Here is a 24,920-nt window from a genome sequence, read left to right on the forward strand (position 1 = left end):
TTGGTGATCCCTGGCAGATACAAACCAGCACAGCTTCATAAAACCATTTGCTGCCAGGTGTGGGGCTGCATATTTGCATCAGGTTTTTCCACCAGGTGAAGGCTGTTAGCGCATGTGTTAGAATCCAAACACACACAGGGGAGACCTCCAAGAAGGAGGGTTTGTAATCAATTTCTCATTCCCAAATTATTTTTCCAGGGTCCCCACAGTATGGTGTTTGAGTAACAGAATAATTTCTTAGCTATTAAGTGCCTGAAAATCAGCAGTAATTAACTTAGCACAAGTTCTTCTCTTCCTCTCCCTCCTCTTTGCTCAAAAAACAAACAAACCCCCTTTCTCAGCAGAGGAAATGCACATGGAAGCAGTCTCTTCTGCCTTAGTGCAGTCATGTACAGATTACATCTTCTTCCCCCTTTCAGTTCTGTGAATAACATAATTGCTTTGTTATCCCTCAGGGGATTTGTAATATTAACATTGGTTAATGACATTAATTCAAGTTTTTACCATTAATAAAATAGCATTGCTTAAAATTAAGCATTACGTTTCAATTAGTAGTCCATCAAAGACTTTAATAGTCTGGAGCATTAAAGTGATATTTTTTTAAATTTCTTATTAATTTTTTATTGTATCATGCTAATTTCCAAAGAGTGATTGAAAGCCCAGCTGATCCAATGAACGACCCTATCTGCCATGTTTCTTGAAGGAACTTCTTTCTTTTATGACATTATGCAAAAAGGTCACATTTCCACAAAGCAGGAATCTGTTTCAGTCACCTCCTGAATTCATTATCATCCTTTTTACTTTTTAACATGAGGCACATGATATACAGGCACCCCAGGTGGACATGTTTAAATTAATCTAGTAATAATTGATTCAGAAGAGATTTGGAGGACAGAATTTGCATAAAAGCCATAATGAGAGCAAATCCTCCAAGGCCAGACTGAACAGCCAAGTCCCTGAATAACTTACATCTCCTAAACTAATTTGGTTATATATGCAGGATGAAGGTGTGGGGGCTGGAGCACCATGTGATTGGAATTCATTACAAATAATTCATCTTCTCTAGGAAGGGTGGCCTCAGAGTGTATTAAAATTATATCAGCTCCCAAATGCTTGCTCAGACCCTGCCTCTAGGAGATGATGACGTGGTTTCTGTCTGAGGGATTGTTTGGGTATTTTAAAGCATTTCTGAGGCAAAGAGCTGACAACCCAGGGCTGGGGTGTCCTCTGGCAGGCTGCTTCTCCTGCCCAGTGGGAAAATATTCAGATACCCAATCTTGGCTGGACATCTGACTGTCGAAAACATAAGTGCAGAGGAGGATTCCAGCTTTCAGTCTTAGATATTCTTCCCTTCTATTCCAGAATGGAATTTCTTAGCTAAATTGTACACCATTGGATTTGCATTAAATCCTGGATCACTGTGATGTCTTTGGGAATTCAGGGAGTCCCGCTACAGGATGGGGACTCTGTACTATTTAGTTAAAGTAAGTCTGCAGACAGAGAAAATTACAACTGCAGCTCATTAAAAGAATGCAGCCAAGACCTTTTTGAAGATCAGCTGTCCTGCTTGATTTTGCCTTTGCCTAAATACTCTTTTTGAGAAAAGCTCTCAAAGGTCTCCATGGCCCAGCATAGCAAAGCCTGTGTTCTGAGGCTGGTAAGCTTCAGTTAGCAGGTAGCACAGTTCCATGCTCCTGGTGTTAGAGAAGTTGCATAGCATGTGTGGAAGGAGGGGGAAATTCAGCTCTGTCTTTTCAGAAACTCTTGATCACCATATATTTTTTGTGGGAAAAGTGATGAGGAATCAGTCCCATTTTGTTTATACACAGCAGTCGGTAATAACCTGTCATTTGTGAGCTGTGTATGATCTGTACTGCTTCCCTCCAGTGCTGCCCTGCAGCCAGGAGGATCTGGGAAAAGCAGCCCTACTTTTCAGAATCCCAGGTACAGTGCAAGAATTGGGGCAGACTAAAGCAACCCTGCTGTTCCAATGAGGGGAACAGTTAACAGAGCTCAACAGGTACCTGCTGTTGCAAGAAGTATGAGAAAAGCTGAGCATGGCAGGAGAAAAAAAGAGTCTGGCTGACAATTATTGTTTTGTCTGTTCACATTTGGGACATATATAGGCTGGCTGAATGCTTTCTAGCCAAAGGGTTCTGTATGATAAATGATGCTGTGCTGTGCCAAGAAGACAATGCAGCAAAACATATTCTTGTTTCCAAACAGGCTGAAACTTGGAGTCGTGCTAAAGGGATGCTTTATGCTGCTCTTCCTAGAGTTACAATTATACCACGAGTATGTGTTATGTGGCACTGGGTAATCACAAAGCTTTGACAAAACAAGCTCTGGTTTCTGTCTCCTGCATGTGCAAGCATTAAAAGAAAAAATTCTTCTCATCCTGTTTTTCCAATATAGCAGTGGAGGAATGAGCTGTTGGGAGGGTTGAGTTGGGTTTGCAGTGTGCAATAACTGCCTTTGACCCTGGCATGTGGGGCTGTGTCAGTGATGCAAGAGGATTTTTTGGATAGAGTAGAAGGGAGTGGGTGTCAAGCTGGAGGTAGTGCCAGAGGTTTTAAACAGGAAAAACAAGCCTCTGGGAAAGGCCAGCCCATATGTTATGGCTGACTCTCAGGCAGGGGGTTTGTTGGTGTGACGATTTCATGGCTTAGTGTGTGTCTTCTGGAGACTTGAATTGTGGGATTGCTTTGGGTCAGAGGAAAATTAAGTGGTGGGGGTTTTTTGTGGTGTGGTTTTTTTTTTTTTTTTTTTTTTTTTTTTTTTTTTTTTTTAGTTCTTCTTTCTATTGCTTTCCCAGCTCTGTGGACACAGGGGCACCACAGTGACTGCTACATAGTTTATCAGGATTGCTTATCTGCACAGCACAGTGTGGGGACTGCGCTCGACCCCAGATTGCTGTCACAGTGTTGAAGAGAGGAACTTTGTCAGTTACCAAACTGTTTTAAGTCTAATATAATTTAGAACTATTGTCACTAACTCCCTTACTAAAAATCCCATGGGAAATCTGCAATAGACCCTATAATTAGAGTTGAATAAAAAAGTAGTGTCAGTAAAACAATGGTTAATACTCTAGTAAGTCAAAAATTCAGTAACACAATTTTCATATTGTGAGACAAAAGACAAGCCCATACCAAAAAGCATTTTGAAAAGTCAGGAGGAATAAATTCCTGTTTCTGTCTCTAAGACTGCAGATACTAGTGACTGGGTGACAAATCTGTGTCCTCAGTTGTCACATCACAGGTGCAGTGGGCAGGTGTGTGAACAGGAGCACCACGTGTCTGGAAGTCACCACAGACAGAGGATTGTCTCCAGACTGCCAAGCACAAGAGTGTGTTGGCATGACAGTGGCTGTGCAGTGCGGTCTTGGGGACTGTGGCTCTGCTAATTCACACATTTACAAACCAACCACATTGTGCAGGGGAGCATCTTGAAGAAAAGCTGCTGCGTTGGTGTTTCTGTAACAGCTACAGGCTTAAGGCATCAGTCTATGGATTGAGTACCAAACCTCAAGCCAGAAAGAACTCTTGCAGCCAGGTTACAATTTGCATTAAATAGCTGATCTGCACTTAAACAGCATGCCTGGCACCTTGGATTTACAGCCCCCATGCAGAGGATTCCAAATCACATGTTCAGTGAGAAAGGTGGCTGCGCTGCAAGGATGCCCTGTGCATGCTCCCCTGCTGCAGGCAGGGTCTCTGGAATAGTTATTCCTGCTGTTGCTGCTGGCCCGTGAGCCCTGGGGTGGCTCCTCTCTTGGTCTGTGTACACTCTTCCTCTTTTGATTGAGCATCCAGAGACTTTGACTGGGAGTCAGGAGCTCCTGATTCTAAACCTTGTCTCCAGTAAATGTCGTGTCTGAGTTGCAGTTGTGCTAAGTACCATTGCATCCATTACATTGTGCTGTTGTGTTAGGCTTTGCCTTCATCTCTGTGTTTCACAGATGGAACACATAAAAGTAATTCCATAGCCAGTCCAGGTCTGGGAATTACCAAAAACTGGTAATTCTTTGATGAAACTTTGACATCTCTTTGAGAGGCCATTCTGTGAACAGTAAATAGAAGATATTTCCATCCTCCCTGTAGAGGCACTTTCCTAGAACACAGTGGCAGAATACCACCTGGGAGATAAATGAGTGTGAGCCTTCATTGCCAAATACAATCTTTAAATAAACAGAAGACTTCAGACTCCAAGGCTCCTTTTCACAAGTGCTAAGCTCGTACCCCAAACAAATGCTAACAAAGCCTCTCGTGTCTTTATATTGAGTGTAGACAGTAAAAAAAAAAGATCCAGAGCTCTCTGGGGAACCTCTTGAAGCGCTTGGGGACACACTCAATGTGTGGTCAGGTTAGCACTACTCAAAAGCAAGTCTAAGTGTCAGCAGAGCAGGTATTTATTTATGTGCACTGCATTTGGCAGAAACCCAGAGGTACAGTATATTTTGCCCTGTTACACAGGCTTTTATTGTTGAATGAGCTTTATTTAATGGAAGCTTTCTCTAACAGGGTCTTGTTTTGGAGGGCTTCCCCTACAGGTGAGGAAGCAGTTCTGTTTCCAGGACCTTGTGTCAGTGGACTGCACTACTAAGGCCAAGTAACCAAGTGATGGCTGATGGTTTACTGAGGGCCTACTTCGGTCCCGAGAGAAGTGGCCTGACAATATCCAATTCATTTGGTGCTAAACCATTGTTAAGGGTTTTGTCTCTTCACCTGTTCTGAAAGAATGTATCCCATTTTATTATGTGGGCTTGGTTTTGGACGTTGACCAGGCCTGGGCAGCTTTGATCAGTAATCAGAAAGAGCCCTAGAAATGAAGTGCCCCCAAATGCACTGTCGCTCTTTTGTGGAATGCAGTCCTAAGAACACCAAAGTATAGACTGTTACTATGCAGCTCCACTACAGGCTTCACGAGCCATAAACCGAACAGTATATTAGGAAAAACTGATTTCTCCCTTGCAAAGAGTTACCTGAATTATTTATACAGATCTAGATAATGGAATGGTTTCAATGAATTGACATGTATTGCAAAATCTTGATTGTTTTGTTCTTGATACAAAACCTACTATGATGCTGCAAGTGGTGCCCTGCAGACGCTGTGAGGCAGGAGCTGTGAGAGGGGTCAGCATGGAGCTCAAGCTTCTGCTCTGCCACAAGACAGCATATTGCGTGCACACACTTGAGATGCACCCTGCTGCTGAATTACAGGGGGATTGAAGATAACACTTGGATTATATGTACGAAAATGTGGGTTTGTCTTCCTGGGGTTTTGTGAGAGCGAGTTCAGTGTGAGACTCATAGATGATGTTGCAGTTGAGGCCATGGGAAGCCCTGAACAAGATGGCTACACATGAGCCTGGTGACAAGCAGAGCAAAACCTGTGGCATATAAACTGCCATGAAATCCAACGTGAGCTCACAGATTCTTCAGAAGACTGTAGGATTATTAAATTAACAAAGAACAAGATCTCCTCACAGATTCTCATCTCAACCATAGTTTGACCAGTTCCATAGATTTGCCTCACAAGAAAATAAATGAGAAAAGCTCAATATCCACAAGTCAATCTCATGGTGAATATGAGATTTGACTTCTGGAGAAGCAAGTGCAGCATGCCATGTTTTGGCTGTAGGACAGATCCATGTCCTCAGCATGTGCACAGCAGAGGGCTGTGTGTGGATGTGGCCAGGGACAGAGGGAAAAGCTGAGCTTTTTCTTCGAGCGTGTGGAATGGCCCTTGGAGCCAGTTGAGTGGGATGGATTCCAGCTGGAGATGGAGGGAAGGGTGAGGAGCATTGGAAGAGTAAAGGACCATAGTTTTGTTGGCCTCGGAGCTCTGTTTTCTGGGGCAGAGCTGCCTTTGCCAGCCTGTCATAGTCACATTTCAGAGCTGTCTTGCTTTACAGTATTTATATTTATTTCCCTTATTCTTTCAGTACTTTTTTGAATACTTTAATGTCCACATCTTGCCATTGCTCCTCTTCTCTCTGCTATTCCAGTCTAATAAAACCATAACTGTGGCAATCACAAAAGATCCTGAACAGAAGAATTAAAGCTTTTGCAGGAGGTTCCTTTTTTTAGTCTTTTTTTAAAGGCATCTCTTTCTTTTAAAATGAAAGATGAAGCATTTTCTTTTATCCTTTAACTTTACTGTCACATTTTATTAAGTCAAAATGATAGTTGGAGTCAGAGGAAAGCAGGATATGAATTCCTGGTACAGCCATTTTTAAAGTGTGCTTTGTTTTAAAGCCCTGAAAATTGATTGAAGGTATTTTTCTTTTAGACACAAAGCTTTAGTCAAAAGGGGCCTGATCTGAGTTACCCTCTGTAAATCAGGATTAGTTCCTGTGAAATCAGTGGAGTTGCAATGATACGATACGGAGTGGGTTGGAAAAGCCTCATGCCCTGACAATAAATAAGGGAGGGACTCGGGGTGATCCCCTGAACGCTGCCTTGTGCTGGGGTGAAGCCACGAGGCAAAGCAGAATTATACCCTGTCCCTCTGGGGCTGCCATGGAGTGTCCTGGCTGGGAGATGGGCAGGCACAGTGGGTTTGTGCTGACACGGGCACTGAGGTTGCAAACCTCAGCTTTGGAGATGCTCTGAGTGTGCAGACCTCCTGCCTTTCCCAGATGGAGCAGCTCTTTGCCCACCTCCTGCCATTGCCACTACAGTCAGGGAGGCCCATGGCTGAGAAAGCCTGATTTAAGAGACAAGAGGATGGTGGCAGAAGTGCTGCTCTACAAAATACCTGTCTGTGGAGCAAATTTCACCAAATCCTGTGCCACCTGAATTTATTGACCTTTTTCTGTCAGAGGGCTGTAGGGATTCACTGTGTGGGGTAGAAGAGGGGAGAAAGATGCCCCATCACTGGCCCTTGGGGCTGTGCAGCGACTCAGAGGACAGGCTTTCATGAGGAACAAGACAGATAAACTTGGACAGATAATATTTTTTGACATTTTAATCTCTTTTTAACGTGTTTGCCTTCGGCCAGGGAGAGGAATAGCTAAGGTGGTAAAGATGCATCAGGATGAGCAAATAAAGAACTGAAATGATATGCTCCTGTCTGAGATTTCAGTTTAACCAGGGATTTGAGCTCTTGTCTCTCATCTGCACTGAAACCTTGACAGCTGATTTCTTCAGCCCAAAGCCATTCTGAGCAGACATAATAATAAGAACAGCTCTTTTTATAGCATTTAACTGTATCTAAGTGGCTTAAGGCCAGGGCAAGTTCCAGCACCGCAAAGCAGCACTAGTCTGGGCTGTGCTTGGGACATGCCCCATTTTAGCAGTCTGGATGAGGACTGGCCCTAAGCACTGGTCATACTCCAGGCTTCATAGTGAAAATCTGCACCCTGGGCAAAATTTGAGGCTTGGATTTGGCCACCTCCAGTAAAATTTCAACATTGCATTTCATTAAAACACTTCATAACTGCCGGACTCTCCCAGGCAGTTACGAGCTTGCTCTTGGCATACAGCTGACCTGCGCTTGCACATGGCACTGCTTCATAGTGGGAGTGTGGGGTTCTTTTTGGAAAAAAAATTACTGCAGCTGGGAATTACTAAGTTAGAGTCTTAAAATACTGAGAAAAAGTGAACAAGGCAGCCTGGGAAGGGACAGGTTGAAGGACTGAGATTTTTCAGTGTTATCCACTGTCTCAATATTGTTCAGCTCTAGGGCTCTGACTTCTGTTGCCCTTGATCAAGTTGGCATTTACCCACGGGCTCTGACTCCAGTAAGACACCAACTCAGGGCTGCACATGATGCTGATTTTCCTCTATCAGGAGGTAGAGAACACAGTGAAGGATATGAGTTTTTTTATAATGTTCCTTTTCCACCTTGGTTTGGTAATTTATTACTTTGCACTTCAAGTTCTAAACCATTATTTTCATGCACACTTCGAATTTCCCTATGACAAGAAGGAAAAGAAGATGGGACTTTACCCCAGATTCTGGTTACAGCTTTCTAAGGAACACTAAATTCTGTTGGACTGTGGTAAAATCTCCCAGGGAAAGTGGCAGAAATCCAGATACTTGGCACATTTTACAACTAGTCCAGACAAAACACTAGTAAATGTACTCTGCTTTGGCACAGAATAGGCTGCGGGATGTTATGAAGCTTTCCTGTATGCAATGTTTTATCATTTCATGACCATAATGAGTGTGAAACTTGAATTTACTCATCTGCTAATTGCACACCACATAGGGCTGTAGAGGCGCATAGGACCCTATCGTGTCTTTGTTTTAAGATTTTTAAATTTTTTTTTTCCACCTAACCTGAGATCATTGTTTGGATGATTAGTACATGAAATTAGCCATATTGTCTCAGGCTAGAAGTCTGTCTAGTTTAGCACCCTCTTTCTAGGATTAGCCAGTAATGGCTGCACTGGGAGTAGTAGAGCATGCATAAAGTGAGATTTCCATGACTGTCTTTCCCAGTTTCCAGCAAGGATATCTGACAGTGAAAAAGAAAAAGTCCTTTTGCCTTTTGTGCATTTCACACAACAACCATCACCTGTCTTAGGAAAGTTTGGCTTTGACTTCAACTGTATCCAAAAGCTATACAAAAATGCATCTCCCTGGCCTTCACATCTCTGCGCTGTACTTCATTTCTGGAACTTTACTGGAAAAAAAGGATCATTTAATCCAGTGGCTGAAAATATAATGTGAAGCTTCATCATCAATAATTTTTATTACAGTGTGGCTCATACAACGTGTCCATCATGTGAGGTGCCACAGTACTCAGTGGTGTACACCCTGCTTAATGCTTAATGACTAAATGCTGTGCTGGCCTTAGCTTTAAATGATTTCACATCTCCTCCTTCTGCCAGTCCCATTTTTTAATTTAACATTATATTTGCTGTGTTTTTAAAAACAGCCACCCTCAGTAGTAAAGTGCTGTAGAACCTCTTTTGGAGAGCTGGAAAGAGATTTTATATATCAGCGCATAAAATCTGCATGTATATGGGAATGGAAAAAATGTGAAATGCTGTAATGTCTCACTCACACTGGTTGGGAAACTGAGTCCCTAGAACTACCCCGAGCCCTGAATGCCAGTGCTATTTTCAGCTGGAGGTATGGAGCTGCTGCTGAGGACATGCAGAATGGATGCACGGGCAAATCATCTTTATGCGTCTTTAAAATCCCAGAGAAATACAGTTAAGAATAAAACATGGGATCCATTTTTCAAACCAACTGTCTCCCATTTCTGGTTTAAGCTGTCCCTTACTGCTCTTGTGATGCCTGAAGACGTTTACAAGTTTCTTCCAGCTGCTTGATGTCACAATATTGTCCTCTATATTGGAGTTTGCTCCATGTCAGGAGCCTGTCATTGTGCATCAGTGCCTCATGCTACCTGCCACCAGCCTGCCCATTTCAGGTCACTGAAAGTGTTTTAGTGACTCCAAACAAAAATATAGAGGTATCAGACACTGCAGATATTGACTGTTACACTAACTTTATGAATGACATCTGCAGGAAGTGAAAATCTCATTATGTGTTAATTTAATCGGAATCAGCTTTATCACTAGATAAGATTTAAAGGTAGGAGATTCTATTTGTTTGAAAACACGTGTTTGCAATAATTGAACAAAGGTACATAGGAAAATATACTATGCACATCAATAAGACTAAATTTGGCAATGCAGATTTTCTTAAGCTGCAGCATCATCTCGGGGAGCTTGTGGCATGGGCTAATTAATCCTCCAACTTCTGTCTCAGGCCTGGTAGGCCCAGGGGAATTTTTAGAGCTTTTAAAGTGCCTTTACTACTGTTGTTAAAAATGCTCACGTAGAAAAGGCATGACTTTCCTCTCTCCTCTCCTGAGAGTGAATGCTCCTCTTCTTTAGCTGGGCCTCAGCTCTTTTGACTGAGAGCAATAGCATCCCATAATAATGAAGGCAATCGACTCACTTCTCATCATTTTCCCCTTTAAATTATTCTAGTTCTTATGCTACCTCAATTAGCACTTTTCTGGCAAGACCTTTATACTGGCTTGTTTTAAGACATTTAAAGCAGCAGTAGTCAGATGTATGAATCACAGGTTAGAACAGCGTTAACTGCCCATGTGTTCTCATGGTGACTGATGCTGGCTTTTCCTTAGCAACCTCTTGAATTTAGCCTGGAGTTTACTATGGACACATCGTGAAATTGGGGAGGGAAGTGCCCACACTGGGGGGAACATCTACACCTGGGGTATTTGAAATTTCATGTTGTCAGTGCCAGCCATTGCACACCAGGTGCTTTAAAACATGCACATCCCAAAGCATACACAGAGACAGGTATTTAGGGACCTGTGCACTTCCCTTCTTTATGGTTGGAAATTGGGGTGGGGTTTTTAAAATTTTTGTTTGGTTGGTTTTTGTTTTGTTTTTCTTTGTTTTTTGCTTTGTGGAATATTACCTTATGTACTTAAACACAAGTGGGGTTGGTAGGAAGGGGGAACTTCACCCTTCCCCATGTTACATGCTCTGGATAAGCATTCACCGTTCTGAAAGTGGAATTATTTGTATTTCAGGTATCCTCCGTGGACTTATCTTGGAAGCTAGATCTGCAGCCTCCCTTCAGTCATGATTGTTTCAAGATTAAAGGCCATTTCCCTGTCATTGCCAAGCCTTTTTCTTCTTGCTTTTCATCTCTCATCATCACAGAATGTACCTGAATACACTGAAGCTGAACATCAGCAATGTGTTAGGAAAGAACACCCCACAATTTCTTTTGAAGGTAAGAGCTTCTGTTCCTGTTTCAGATTCCAATCGGATGATCCATTTAGGTTTAGTCTGTGCTGTTTTTCCTTACAACTGTGATCCACAGGCCAGGGGAAGTGGCCTGACGAATCATTTTCCCTTTGATGCTTTACAGTGTTTTAATTCTGAGGTTTCACAACAGTCACTTAATTCAGGCAGTTTTGGGACTACTGGTCTACGAATCTCAATTTTCTACTCTGTTACAGGTTGCCTATAATCTTGTGCCATGCTGAAACTGTGTTTCAGTTTCCTTTTCTCTCTCTGGTTTCAGTAATGCCTCACCTGGCTTGCTGGAGCCAAGACACTTAATAAGTGAAATATGATCGAGAATTTGGACACGCTTGAATGCGAGAGAAGTGAGTTGATTTAAAATTGCAGGGAGTGGCTGAGCTTTTGTTTGTAGCATTCCTGATTTGGTTTTGTTATGCATTTGTCACCTGGGGTAGTAGTTTTTCTGTCATTCATCTGCGCATTTAGCTTGAATGTGAGAAGGGGGCCTTTGTGTTGCCATGGCCAATTCTTTTCCTGTTCTTTTGAAGTGTGGAATTTCTCTTGTCCTTATCCCAGTCAGATTTTCCATAAGCGTACATTTCGTGTACTCCTCAACTGTTGTCTGGATAATCTCTCCACTTATCCACGCAACAGCTAGATCTTTATATTGGTACCACTATTATTTCAAAATTCACTCCAGACTAGTGTATTAAACTCAGTGTGCCGGCATCAGCAGCTGCTGAGTCTCCTTGCTAGAAATGGTTTCCTCCAAAATGTTGGAATATCGATTTTGGTTCCCATTTAAGACTGCAATGCATCTCCAGTTACATTCTTTGCTAAAGGCAATTGTACCTTGCAATGTGTCTCTAGTTAAGTTCTTTGCTAAAGGCAATTTTGTGACCTTTGAGATAGGGTTTCCAGGAAGAAAGTAGTCAAAGGCTTCCTTGCTGACCTTTCAGGGTTCTTCTAGAGAGCTTAACTATTCTTCACAGAGGAGGAAACTCTTGTCTCTTAATTTGGAAAGTTTAAGAGATTTCTTGTCTGTTTTCCATTATCCATGCCTTAAAGGTTTAAGTGGATTAAAATAAATTAGCAGAATCCTTAAGCCTACATATACGGCACTGGCTCTAACCTTGCTCTGGTAAGTAAACCTTGATTTTAATTGCTAAATAAATCTAACCATCTGTTTTAACTGGGAAGGGCCAAAAGGAGAAGACCTTGCTGTTAAAAAAAAAAAAAAAAAGGGAAATTCACTTCAGTAGATAAAAAAAATATTGAGAATATTATAGGTATAGAAAAGAGAAGAGGTATTTGGAGCACCAAACTTTGAGTTTACAGAGGATGTGTCTGTGCAATCCTGCGCTGAGGTAAATCATTCTGCAGGGAATATTAAAAGCCCCAATTCCTGAAGTTAAGGAATTGGTGGGCATTTCTTGGCACTCAGTATGAGTGCTACTCTGCAGAATTGATGGCCGTGTAAACACACTCATAATCTGCCAGTTTGCTTTGTTTTAATAAGGCATGAATATTTCACAGGAAAAAAAAATCTGTCCTCCTCTTCGGCTGTTCTTGTTCCTTTCCTGTCTTCAATGATAGAAGGCAAAAACTGGTGACTTAATTAGACCCAGACAATTGTGCAAAAGAAAGAAAGGTTGAAATTGCAGATGCATAAAAAAAAATTACCCAGATTATAATTTGAGTTTCTCAAACCCAAGTTAGATTCAGAGTTATGTTTTTTCACAGCACCTGCTTCCTTATGAATGTTCATGATGTCTTTTAATCTTGTATTTTTTGTACAAAGCTCAGCTGTATAATACACAGGAATTAAATTAGAGGCACCTTTCATCCACTGCACATAGCTTTTAAGGTCAGGTAAAGAGGGCCCACATGTCCAAAAACACACCTCAGTTCATAATCTGATTTCTCCTAAAGCTGTGCCCTGTTCTGATGCCGGCACATGCAGGTTTAGGCTGCAATAGTGGACAGGCAGGGGAATCTAACTTTTATGTGGTGCTCCCAGATTGCTCTGAGGATGTCTCTGCTTACCAGCATGGCTCAGGGGCTTTCTGTGAGTCTCCAGATGCATCGACTCATGAATCACAACCTGGTACACAATGGGAGTGTGCAATGACTGAAAGAGTGACCCCAGCAGAGCCCTTCTGATGCTCCTGCTGCCAGGGGAAAGGATTATGTTACACCAGCAATTTTCTGTGGATGGGCCATAATAATAATAATAATAATAAGGCCTCTTACCATTCAGTCAAAAAGGGTACATTAATTTACTGCCAGAATGAATAGGTTAACAAAACAGTTCATGTTACAAAGGGGTTGAATAGCTTCTTTTTCACAACCTTGCTAACCAGGCTTCCCATCACCAGACAAATGGGATGCCATAGCATGTTCTGTGTTCTCTAGTCTTCAGTTCCCACTTTGCTTGTGTTCAGTCTCTTTTTATTATACCAGTTGACTGGATAATATCCTTGTAGAAAAATCCAAGTAAAACTTTGTTCTATTTTTCCCTTATTTCCTGAGAAATTCTGTATTTTTTTATGTTGTCCTTATTGCATCTCATCCCCACTAGCCAATCATCTGTTTGAATTGTTATCTCTTTGTCTTGCTATGAGAGTGGGTCAGAAAGACAGAATCCAGTACATGTCCTACTCATTCAAGCAGAAAGGAGACTATGTATGTAAAATGCTTTTACTTTAGCTGTGTTCAGACCTGAATAAATGCCTGTTTCTTTACAGATTCCATTCCCCAAATTATTTATGTCACTACTTGTGACATGGGGAAATGTTCTAGACAAGTGAAGGGACATAAATTCAGGTTCTAGATATACATACTTTAAATGCTAAGGATAATATTTGCTCTGCCAGGAGAGATGTGGGCTGGGGAGGGGCCATGAGCTGAATGTTTATCCTCACAGCCTGCATGGTGATCCCGAGGGACACGACAGGAATTTTGTGCTGCAAACACCATCCTGTGTGTTTTCACAGTACCGAACTAACAACAGTGCCCCAGTTTCCCTGGGGCTTATAAATGGTGCTCATTGTACAGTTCACCAGCAATAACAACGTACCCAGTTTGGGCATTTCATAATTAGATTGTTCTACTCTGTGCTTATAGGAAATCCAGTTAAAGTTTGATTTCCCTTGTTAGATCAATAAGAAAATGATCTTCTACTTCCCAGGAGGCTGTTTCTGGTGTCTTACTTCCTACTTGACTGTTAGTGAGTAGCTACATTAAGGATGTTGCATGCTTGTTTGTTTTTCAGTGAGTTGAGAATTTAGTGAAACAAGTCAAGTGTATTCTTAGTGCATCCCTTTTTATTTATACATGCATGTACACATGCATCCAAGTCCCATTTCACAAAACAGTTTGTCATCCCAGCACAGCTGCCCTGTGGTCCACTCTGGCAAGCCAAACACCAGAGAATTTGTTTCTACTTCTTGTCAATCATATTCATATTTCTCATCTTTCCTGTATGGATCTTACTGCCAATAGACCAGTGCCTGCATTTGCAATTGGGCTGTGCCTGTGTCGTACTGTCCTGGTTTCCAGCAGTATACTTCGTTGTGATACTGTTCCTTCATGGATATAAAGCACCTTTGCTATTCCATAAAGACATTTGGAGCTCTTTTGTAATGTGTCTTTTGGGAAAACCAGAAACATCTTCCATGCCATGACTATATAAGGTTTGTTATTTCAAGAGCCAGAGCCATGAAGGGCATTCATGTTTGTAATGGGTGCAGTGTTTGGCTTCATCTTGTTTACCAAGGAAGTGCTTCAAAGTTTGTGAACTCATATGTGTTACGTGAATCATTTGGATGTTCACAGCTTCACTGGAAATGAGTTGTAGACAGGTTTCCACTTGCAGTTCCTACCATTATTTATTTCTCATTAATTTCATCCGTTAAATCAGTATGCTCAGGAAAAAATACAATAACTTCCCAGGTTTTTCTCTGTTCTGTCACTCAGGGCCTTTTCCCCTGGGTCATGGTGGTTAGGGTAAGCTGGAAGAACATAATTTGTCCCTGCTTTAATAATTGCAGCCTGTCTTCATCCATAAAAGCACCTCAGTTGATCCCATGCTGAGGCACAGGACAGATGTGGACTTGGTTAAATAGCTTTTATCTCAGATCTTCTCAGGACTGCCAATCTCAGCTTTGCAGACTGTATCATTATGGCTGATGTGAGTTCTCCAAGTGTGCCATTTGATCCATTGTCTAATCCTCAATCTCTCCGAGATGCAGACAAGTTGCTATGTCTGTTGCCTCAGGTTTTCAAAGTGATTTAGTTTGGGAGTGTTTAAATCCCAGGGTTTACTTCAGACTGTCTGTAATTATTACCTCCTACCAGATAAATGTGATTCAGGTGACTTGAATGTAGCTTGCTATGTATTTTCTCAATATTTTATTTCTTTAAACAACATTTTATTGAAATGTGGCCAGCTTCAAACACTGAAACCTGTGGGGAGCAGCTAAACGTTTTCTTGTATTGAAAGCAAAAGCCATTCTAACTTTGTGGGCTAAAGGATAATAAGGTATGATTTATTTGTTTAGAAAGTTCTTGACATTTCACCAAACACTCCCACTATTGTTGAATTGGTCATTAACACATTATTTCCTTTACTGTATACTGATGGGAGAAAAAAGCACATTAGCATTCATCAACTCCACAGGCCAGCTGGGAAAGCCCCATATGTCAAGATTTACACTTCTCTTGAGCAAGTGAGATTTTGGCAATCCAAACCAAAATTTTAGTTAACACAGGATGAAAATTGTGAGGTGAAGTATTCGAGGTATATCTATGCAAGCACTAAGGGAAGGCACAATACATTTTGGGAGAATTGTCTCCTAGCTCATAGCCTTGCTGCCCTTGGTTCTCCATACAGAGAGGCCAAACACTAACTAATGATGGATTTTTGACTGGAAACTGGTGGCATCCTGTGCATGCCTCAGAATATTTGACCTTCAGTGCATTTCAGTATGGATTTTGTTTCCATTAAGTAAGGCTTGTCACAGTTTTCCTTTTAATCTTGAAAAACAGAACTGTGGCAAATGGAAACTGGAATTTTCTTCTTTGGATTTGATTTAGAACTTGTTTGAAAATTATGACTGATAAAGCCATAAATATACAGTAGTTAGGGAAATAATTACTCTCAGGCAAAACTTCTAAACATTACACCCAACTGCTCTCAATATATTTTTTATTCCATAATAATAATTATAACAGTAATGATGCTAGTTCTTTAAGACTTCCTCATTAATGGTGTCCAAGGCACTTCACAAATGAGATTTGATTGAAAAATTTACTCAGTGTGCTGTTTCTTGGGACCTCAGGAAGAAAGGGAGGGTTGGAAGAATACCCTTCATTCACAAAATGCTTTAGATGGAATGAATCATGACAAGCAGGAGAGAAAAGGAAGACTTTGCAGGAAAGCTTCAGGAGAAGTGATCAAGTAATTTACATAGGGGAGTGAGGGAAGGTAAAACTTTAAAGAGGTCTGACAGCTCAAGTGAAGGAGCAGCCTCTGACCATGAGTGGTGATGTTAAAGAGAGGGAGGCATCCTCAACAGCAGGACTGAGTGAGGTAGACTCACAGCATGGAGCAACAGATAATCAGGTCACCATTGTGCATGGACCAAGGCCATGAAAAACTCATGTGAGCAGCAGAGTAGCTGATTGATATTTTCCAGAGGTAGCACTGGTGTAACTGGGGCTGACGATGTTCACGGTCCTGTCTTTGGCATAGGGGTTGGATCTAGGACATAGAGATGGGCAGCCTTTTTTGGATCTCAGGCACATATCAGAGAAAGGGAACAGGGTGGAAATCTAAAGTGAAGTGCTTATCTTCTTTTTCTGTGGTTCAGTGCAAGCAAAGACATCCCTTGGAGAGACCTCATTTTCAGTTTCAGAACTTACTTAATATAGTTCCCTAACTGAACAAGTTTGTGATACAGCAGTGGTACAACAGGCCTCATTTATTTAGCACATCTACTTCTGGTGTGTGTTAACATATCACATTCTCCTAAAACCTTCCATTCAAGGATGACATTATGCTTTGATAAAGTTCCCTTTAGTACTAGCAATCTCATAAGAAATATTTTTGTTTTGTCATACAGGGTTCACCCTGGAAAGCCCACAGATAGTCTCAGCTCAGTCAGGTTCTGAATATGTACTTTTCTTAAGTCAGTGGTGTTGTTTATTACTGATTATTACTGTTTATTACACTGATTCTTATGAGAACAGCCTAATTTCAAAACTCTTTCAGGAACTTACAGCCTTTTCTCTCCTTCCTTGCTGTAACTGCCTCACGGTAGGAGCTTTGTCTGCAGAAGACAGGAGTCCTCCTAAGCCTGCAGCTACACAGCACAAACTGTGCATTAAACTGGGCATCTCCAGTTCAGTCTTTGGTTAGCCAGCAAAGAGAACCACCTTCTGCTTCAGACGTTCACCACAATCAGAAACTTCTGCTTCTGTGGCAGATCTGATTACCTGCAGGAAAAATTCAAGGAGAGTTTAGCCCTGCTTTCTCTGCCTTATCCTACCTTCTCACTAGTGAAAACGGTTGTCCTGAATATTGCACCACCTCTGCTGGCACAAGTGGCTGATTTAGACGTGTAACTGTAGGGATAGTGAAAAAAATTTAGTCTCCAAGTGTGGAGAAGGCAAGCTGAAGGATCCTTGAATGATGGGTTTTTTTCCCCATCAGACTCCTTGGTTGTAGGAGCTGGGATGCAGCTTGCTTTCCTGTCTGAAAAGAGGGATTATACTGATCAGAATGTCATAGGATGCTGCAAGTGAGGCATGAGCACTCACTTTATCTTCCTCAGCGAGGGAGATTGCATGACAGCTGCGGGGCGTGTCTCAGTAAACAACAGATCACAATACTTGAACACTCTGCAACATCCTCAGGAGAACAGGAGGTCTTTGGGTTTGCCCACAGTGGGGCTGTGCGTGGCACTGCTTAGCCAAGTTTCACCAGCTGGTGGTGGGGCACAGGGCTGTGGCCACATGACACTGTGCAGTGCTGTGTGGGGTTGCAGGCAAGGTGGCTGAGGAGGGGAAGAAGTGTTAGGGTGGTGTTTGTCCCAGCTGACAGCCAGCTGAGGGAGGCCAGATCTGTTCTTTCCATAAAGTCCTGTGCTATGTAGACATGTGCTTTTGGTCCTGTAAATCTCAGGCAAGGCAAATAGACATGCTTTGTCTCATGGACACCCATCTATATCCACCACACTTGCAGCACTGTGGCATCCCCTCTTGTTCTTCATTTGCCATGGCCAAGGAGAGCCTGAAATGATGTATTTGAGTCACAGTCCCCAGAGGTATTTTAAAAGGGAGATGTGGCCCTTAGGGATGTAGTTCAGTGGTGGACTTGGAAGTGCTGAGTTAATGAACATAATGGCTGGCCTTGATGATCTTAGAGGTCTTTTCCAACCTAAATGATTTTATGTTAGTTGGGGATTGAGGTCTTGGCATGCCTGAGCTATAGAAACCATGCTGAAGTGGGAAGAACCTCTCTCAAGTTACAGGACTTCTTTCCCAGTCCCCAGCCTGAGGCATGGGGTCTTACCAAATGAAAATCTCCTGGCTCCTGGAGGTCTCCCAGCTTTGCCCTGGGTCAGGTCCGGATGGAACACTTGCCCACTCCACCATGTGCAAATTAGGAACCCAAGTGAAACAGTGAGGGATGAGACTGACCCCTCTGATGGAACAGACTGCTGCATACTGTAGAAATGTGCCAGATTAGGAATGTGAATTGCAGTCCTTCAATATCCTTCCTTGAGGTGGCCCCAGGACAACTTACCAGCATACTGTCCCATACGGGAAGTGTGCACTAGTTCATGCTTATTATTTAGTGTTTGCTTTATCTGGGATTGAATCCCTGGGTTCTTCCTCATGTATTGGCGTGTTTTGCCAGCTGCTCCATATTAATAATAAAAAAGTAAATAAACAAACAGTTATAATTGTACTTTGGCAAAAATTGGGTTTGGACTAAGTTTTTTATTCTTCATATTGAAACAATTTAGCAACACTTGTTCTGAAGAATCAATTAAAATTTAGGAAATAAAGAGTCAAAATGCTTGGTATGCAATACGCAATACTTAGTGCCTCCTGTACATCACATGCATTACAGATAATTATGCCTTGATGCACAAGCCAGTATCTCTAAACCCATATAACAATTGGATCCACTGAGACAATAAATAGTTTTATGATTTGCTGAAGACAGAGAACTCCTGTGTCAGGGCTGTTGGGCTCCTGGGACCATGCCTACATCTCCAGCTGTCATTTCTCTCTTGGGGTGGAAGAAGCTCAGCAAGATCAGTTCAGAGAGGAGCTGTAGATATTAAGGGAAGAGGCACAAAATCATCCAGATCTTTAAATGTCACTATGTTTAATGTGATTCCTGTGGCTCTGTTGAGGCAAGACCTGAGTCTTTGGCTTGGGGATTTTTTCCTTCAGGATGGTAAAAACCAGAGCCTTTTCTTCTGTCCTGTTCTATTCCTTGGTAGCTGAGGGATAGGACTCTTCCTACTTTTACAAGACCAAGAGAAAAGTCTCATTCTTTCTTTTTCCAGTCATCTCTTGTTCACATATTCTGGGACTGTTTGGAGAGGGACATTAGCACCTCTTGCTTCTTGGATCTCATGGAAAAGGAATGTCTCACTGCAAGCTGCTATCACAGTGACTCACAGGCCACTCATGGGTTAGTTCGTTGTTCTTTCATCTGAGAAGGGGCTTTGTAGTTGGTCAAGACAGGAGAAATTGTTTGAGTGGGCAGGAAATGAGGTAGAAACATGTCTAGAAGGTGAAGACTGCTAGGAAAGAAAGCAGGAATGGGAGGAGAGGTGAATATGGGGTCAGAAGAGTAAACTGAATGAAACCATGAAACTGAGACATCTGGAAGAACATCTGAGTTGGGTTTAGATACTGAGGGGAGAGAGAAGGAAACTGCTGGTTTGACCGGTTTTGTAGGAGAGCATGTATTCTGTCAACAGCCTTCTAAGTCCTCAGAGCTGCGAGTGGAGATCAGAGATTTGATAAGACAAGGACACTGGAAATTGCAGCAGTTGGGATGAGGACATATTTAATTTACAATTAAAGATTTCAACAGATCAGGTTTAAAGAAAGAAAGAAAGAATACCAGTAATGAAGTGGAGATGGTGATGGGAAGGCAAGACAGCAGGGTGATACGTATGTGTAGGAGGACTTCTGGGGTAAAGCCAGATTGAGTTTTTTGGCCTCATAAGTAAAGTTGAGCTCTGAGTGCTGACACATTTGTTTGCTCAGCTCTGCCCGTGCAGCAAAAGATCTCTCCCTCCCCTCATAAATTTGCTAAACTGTGGAGTGGTTTTGTGTTGTGGAGGCTACTCTTAAAACTCAGCATGGAGTGGGAGTAAAAGTTAATGTCCAAAGTCTATTGCACTAACCTGTGGTGTGACCTACAACTGAGAGCTAAAACTTAAAATGAAGCTGCTATTAAAATATGATTAATTGTCCCTCCAATAAAGATAATGCTGTAATTTCACTGTAACTTCTATGCATTCTTGGAAATGTCCACACTTGTAGCATTTGAGAGGACAGGTGATAGCATGGCTGGGTAATCATTAGCTTTGGTTACAGCCTTGTTTGCCTTGTCTCTGATGGGTCTGGTCAGGGGCCCACACAGAATGGAAACTGTGGCCTCAGTTTTAGCAGACAACTGTCTACTTCATGGAAAATCTCTGAATATTGAGGATAATTGAAGCAGAGGATGGTCTGAGATGGTAGGTCTGATTCTGAAAAGGGGACATTTCATCAGTCTATACCAAGAAGAGAGCCTAAGGCCTTTCCTTGTTTCACAATATGATTTGCATCTCTTGGTCATGGTTCAAATCTAATACTGAGAGCCCTCCAGCCTAGTGGGTGGTCTGAAATAAAACTGAGTGGTTGAGTACTTGCAAACTGGAGTATCTGCAATCACTGTACATAATCTGCCCTGTGCCAAGGCTGAAGCAAACCAAAAGGAGAGGATATTGTACAAGTTACAGAAGTCATGGCTGTCATCTGGGCCTTGCCAGGAGTGCTCTAATACTCACACACAGTAATTAAGCATGTCTTGGACAAGTAAGCTAAGAGAACTTAGAAGAGACCATGCTGAGACAGGAAGGGAAGCATTAAATGTGTGCTCAAGTTAACACTGCACAAAAGTAGGTCTGAGTATCTGCAGAACAGGTACTTCTTTATTGTCATTTAGTCTGACAGGTCCAAAGTGCTGTGTATGCTCTACTTCATTGCACAAACTTTTACTGTTGAATCAGCCTGTTTTACAGAGCCTTATATAAGGTATGGGATTCAGGTTATCTTTTCTGGAATGGGGACCCTCTGAATTTATCTCTCTAAAGGTCTTTTTATGATCTCTTTGAAGCTTTTCTGTGCAGTCCTAGGATAGTAGCATGGTTAGTCTGTGCTTGTGGGTATACCCTCATTTTACACAAAGAATCCTTGGTCCTGTTCAGTTTAGTTCCTTTTGCTTCAAATAGGAAATCCTTGCTGAGAATTATTTTGCAAGAGCTGTTCCTGAATAGCACTGTGGGTAGCCATACTCCATGCACCTACAATGGCTTTGTGATTTCAAGGCACGGGCATTTAACCTCTCTGCTTTTGTGTGATGTGTGCTGGGTGCACAAAGCTGTTACAGCCTGTTAGGGACGGGAGCGACAAGTGGGCTTAAGTGAGATGAAGCAGTGAATGCTGTCCTACAGACAGGGAAGCCTCAGCCCAGTGTTTACATATTTCCTTCCTCCAAAACACACAGAGTAAGGGTGAGGTGGGGAGCAGTTGCTTTTGAGAAGAGGAAGAATCAAGTATTACCAGATTTACCACATCTTTAGAAGCTGATCTAAAACCCATCAAACTCAGTGGAAAACCACCAATGATTTGAAAAGCTTCTGGATCAGGCCCTTAAACCCAGCTCCTGCAATTTGGCTTGCTGTCCTTTGTGCACCTAAGTAATTCTGGTCCCAGCCCTGTGTTCTCAGGAAGTCAGAGCAGAGCAGTGTGCCAGAGGCTGCAGGGACCACCCTCTGAAATGGCAGAGGGCCTCTTTTCACCTTGTCTTAGGCTTGCATAATAGCTGAGCACAGCTGTGCCTGCAGACTTCGATTTCCTTCAAAGCTTTGTCTTCTTTGCAGCTGGATACCCGAACCACCTTGAGCTGTAGAGGGACTTGCAGAGCTTTAGAGGTTCTGAATCAGATATCGGGAGATGGATGGTGTTGGAAACTATTAAACTTTTGTTCATTGGTTTTCATGTGGAGGAAGTGAGAGCATGGATCTTTAACCCCCTGGAAATGATTAGAGACGAAAAGCACAAAGAAGGCCTTGATGAAGATTCTGCCCCTAAGCCATGTGGTTCCTAGTTTTCCATCTCCTGCTGCTGACATGCAAAGCCAGAGCCTTGGGTTTTAATTTTTCATACTGTTTTTAAACAGATACTTTTGCAAATGTAAACATACCCCAGCACTGAAGGTTTCCAGCCAAATTAAAGAGTCAGCACTGGAAAAATCAGCCTTCAGAAGAAGGTCAAATACAAGCAATCTCTGGAGTTCATTAGGTCCATATGTGTAAACTTCAGCTAATATGGGGTGGACCTAAGGCAGCACTTACCTTGAAGTACTGATTTAGCTTCAGAGTGAAGCTGAAAATACTTTTAGGGATGCCTGTGGTCTGAGCAGTAGATTTGAATGTGTTGAATGAAAAAGACCCATGTCCTGATTCTTGGTTGCAGTTGCATTCCTTCTTAACAAAAAGGAAGCAGTTTGGGAAAGAAAATGTGCCATTTGGCATTAATTCTGACAACTTCCATTTATACATTCTTATCTGGGACCCTGCTGGGTTTAATAATCTCCAACTACATGCCTATAAAAGCTTAATTTTGCTATGAGGATGCATGCCTTTCAGCATTTAATTTAATAACTGGGAAGGGTTTCTTTATAAGTTTTACCACCTGCAGTACTAATAGAAATCAAGACACTGCCTGTTATTTCTGGGGCTTGATTGACATTTGAGCCAACTTGGAAAGATTCAGGCAAACTACTGCCTTTAATTTTTAAAAAAATTATTTTTACCTGTAGTTTGTCAGAGCTTGCCATTAAAAGGAAGCACTGATGAGTGTACCTCTCTGAAGTGGTGAGCTTTGGCTCAGAGCAGCAGATGAAGAAATATTCTTCCTGCCGCTGCACTCTAATAGTGGGTTAGTTAGTAGGAAAGAGTCAGTAGAAGAGAAGGTAAAATGACAAGAGAAATTATGGCCTAAAAGCAGGATCCTTAAAAGGTATCATCATTATACAGCAATCCTCTAATCCTACCCCCATCACCAACAGAAATGCCAGAAGATCTGCAGCGTGTCAGCCAGCTAACCTGCCTAAAAGGTGTTACTGTTGCTGGCTCTGCCGCTTGGCTCAGAAATGTCTCTGCAGCTAAAGAGCTACAGGAAAAGAAGTCAGAGCCCCATTAGTTAGGAGAATGCCAGAGGTGAAACTGCAGTGCCTCCCTGGTGCTAGTACATCATTAAGGGTCCCAGAGGAGTGTAGGAGGTGGAGATGCTTGAAGGTTAGAGGAGTTATTCCTTAACTCATGGCTTTTCATTGAAGAGCAGAGGAGGGACACGTGTTGTGTGTGGTTACACAGTGTGACAGGAATGCTGAGAAGGGCTGAAACCCTCCACCTCCCAGCAGCAGAGTTTTTATTATTGTGAGGATGGAGGTCTCACTGTCAGAGGGGCTCTGGCAGCATCCGAATAGGCAGGGCATGGGGCCAGGACAGATGGTGTCCAGCTCCATGGTGAGGGACTACAGGAGCTGTTGTGAAATGTGGTGATGTTCGGGGCAGAGGCAAAAGCTCCATGACAAGGTCCTGCTTTGGAAAGAGAGGCAAGCCATGTAGACTTCAGGAACTTTTTATATGTGTTTTCTTGAGGTTTCGATAACTCAAGGGCTTGATTAAGGTTCATCCATCCCTGGAGGGAGAAAGGACTTGAAATTACACAACAAATATCCCTGCATCAAAGGTTTTAAACCATTGCACATCTGTAATCCTGTGAAGCATGCCATAGGCCTTAGTGAGATTCCTCATCAGCATTGTCCTCTCGCCCCTGTGGGAAGGGAAACTAATGCCTGCAACAAAGTGTTCGAACCTGCTTTCGGCGAGACTCCTCAATTTATCATTGGGGATATGAAATGACAGTGGAACATGTTTTTTCAGAGCTCTTTTGAACTGGTCTGAACTACATCATTATTGTTGTGAGTCATCAGGTCATTGGCCCATGTATTGGTATCCTGTTGGCATGAGACCAGAAGATATTACCTTCCGAGCCGAGCCTCCTGGATCTTCAACAGCCAGTTCTTCAGTGAGGCAGGGCTACTTGTCGACAAGTCACAGAGGCATTACAGTCATACTGATTTGGTCCCATCTGTGCCTTACCCCCTGAGATATTTGGTATTCTCCATGTATTTTACAGCCAGAGTAGTTAACAGAATAAATTCTTAAGAGAAGTCCTCACAGTAAAGCTGGATGACTTTCTGAAAGATCCATTTAAATATATTCCCAGTTATTTTATGGAATAAAGGTGTAAGGGGAGATATTGAAATTCTTTGATCTGTAATATACACAAGGTCAAAGTTGGTAGTGGTATTGAAAGATGAGATGCTGTGAATGCCCTAGCATCATGCCTGAGGGTACCCTAAAAATAGTAATTCTTTTTTCTTTTAAAGCAGGTATATTTTTTTTATTACAACAGGATCTCCTGCCCTAGATTGCTCAGTTGATGTTACCAGATGTAACTTCTGGAAGAGCTTTGTCTCTTCGAGCAAAACATAGTCAGATCTATTGCTTTGCATTTTGGACAGTTGCCAAGATGGGCAAATCCAAGGCAGTTGATAGTCTCAAGCCTGTGCAGTTGCTCAGCCACAAAGATGCTGCGATGACACCCAACATCCCACCATCTAAAAATGAAGGATTTAGCTGATAGGCTGTGAAATGCTAGGTAAAGTGAAACCTAGAAGAGAACCTAAGACCTGAAAGAGAAGGCAAAATCTGTCATTGAAGCAACCAAGTCTTGAGTGCAGACCACCAGTACTCTAAGTTGGTTCTTCATCAGTTGACACAACCTTCTCTTTCTGGCAGGCAGC

General features: G+C 42.3%; 1 protein-coding gene across 3 annotated transcripts in view; it reads left to right on the forward strand.

Moving 5' to 3' along the window:
* The window catches only part of SEMA5B (semaphorin 5B), a 267,532-nt gene that overhangs the window by 121,994 nt on the left and 120,618 nt on the right, over window positions 1–24,920 (forward strand). For all 3 annotated transcript variants that reach the window (XM_040069356.2, XM_040069357.2, XM_040069358.2), the window contains one exon: window positions 10,525–10,730. In XM_040069356.2, coding sequence (XP_039925290.1) covers window positions 10,577–10,730 — 154 coding nt within the window. In that variant the 5' untranslated portion in view covers window positions 10,525–10,576. The remainder of the gene's footprint in view (window positions 1–10,524; window positions 10,731–24,920) is intronic.

Source organism: Hirundo rustica, chromosome 7, assembly GCF_015227805.2.
Source record: "Hirundo rustica isolate bHirRus1 chromosome 7, bHirRus1.pri.v3, whole genome shotgun sequence".
Taxonomy (NCBI): Eukaryota; Metazoa; Chordata; class Aves; order Passeriformes; family Hirundinidae; genus Hirundo; species Hirundo rustica.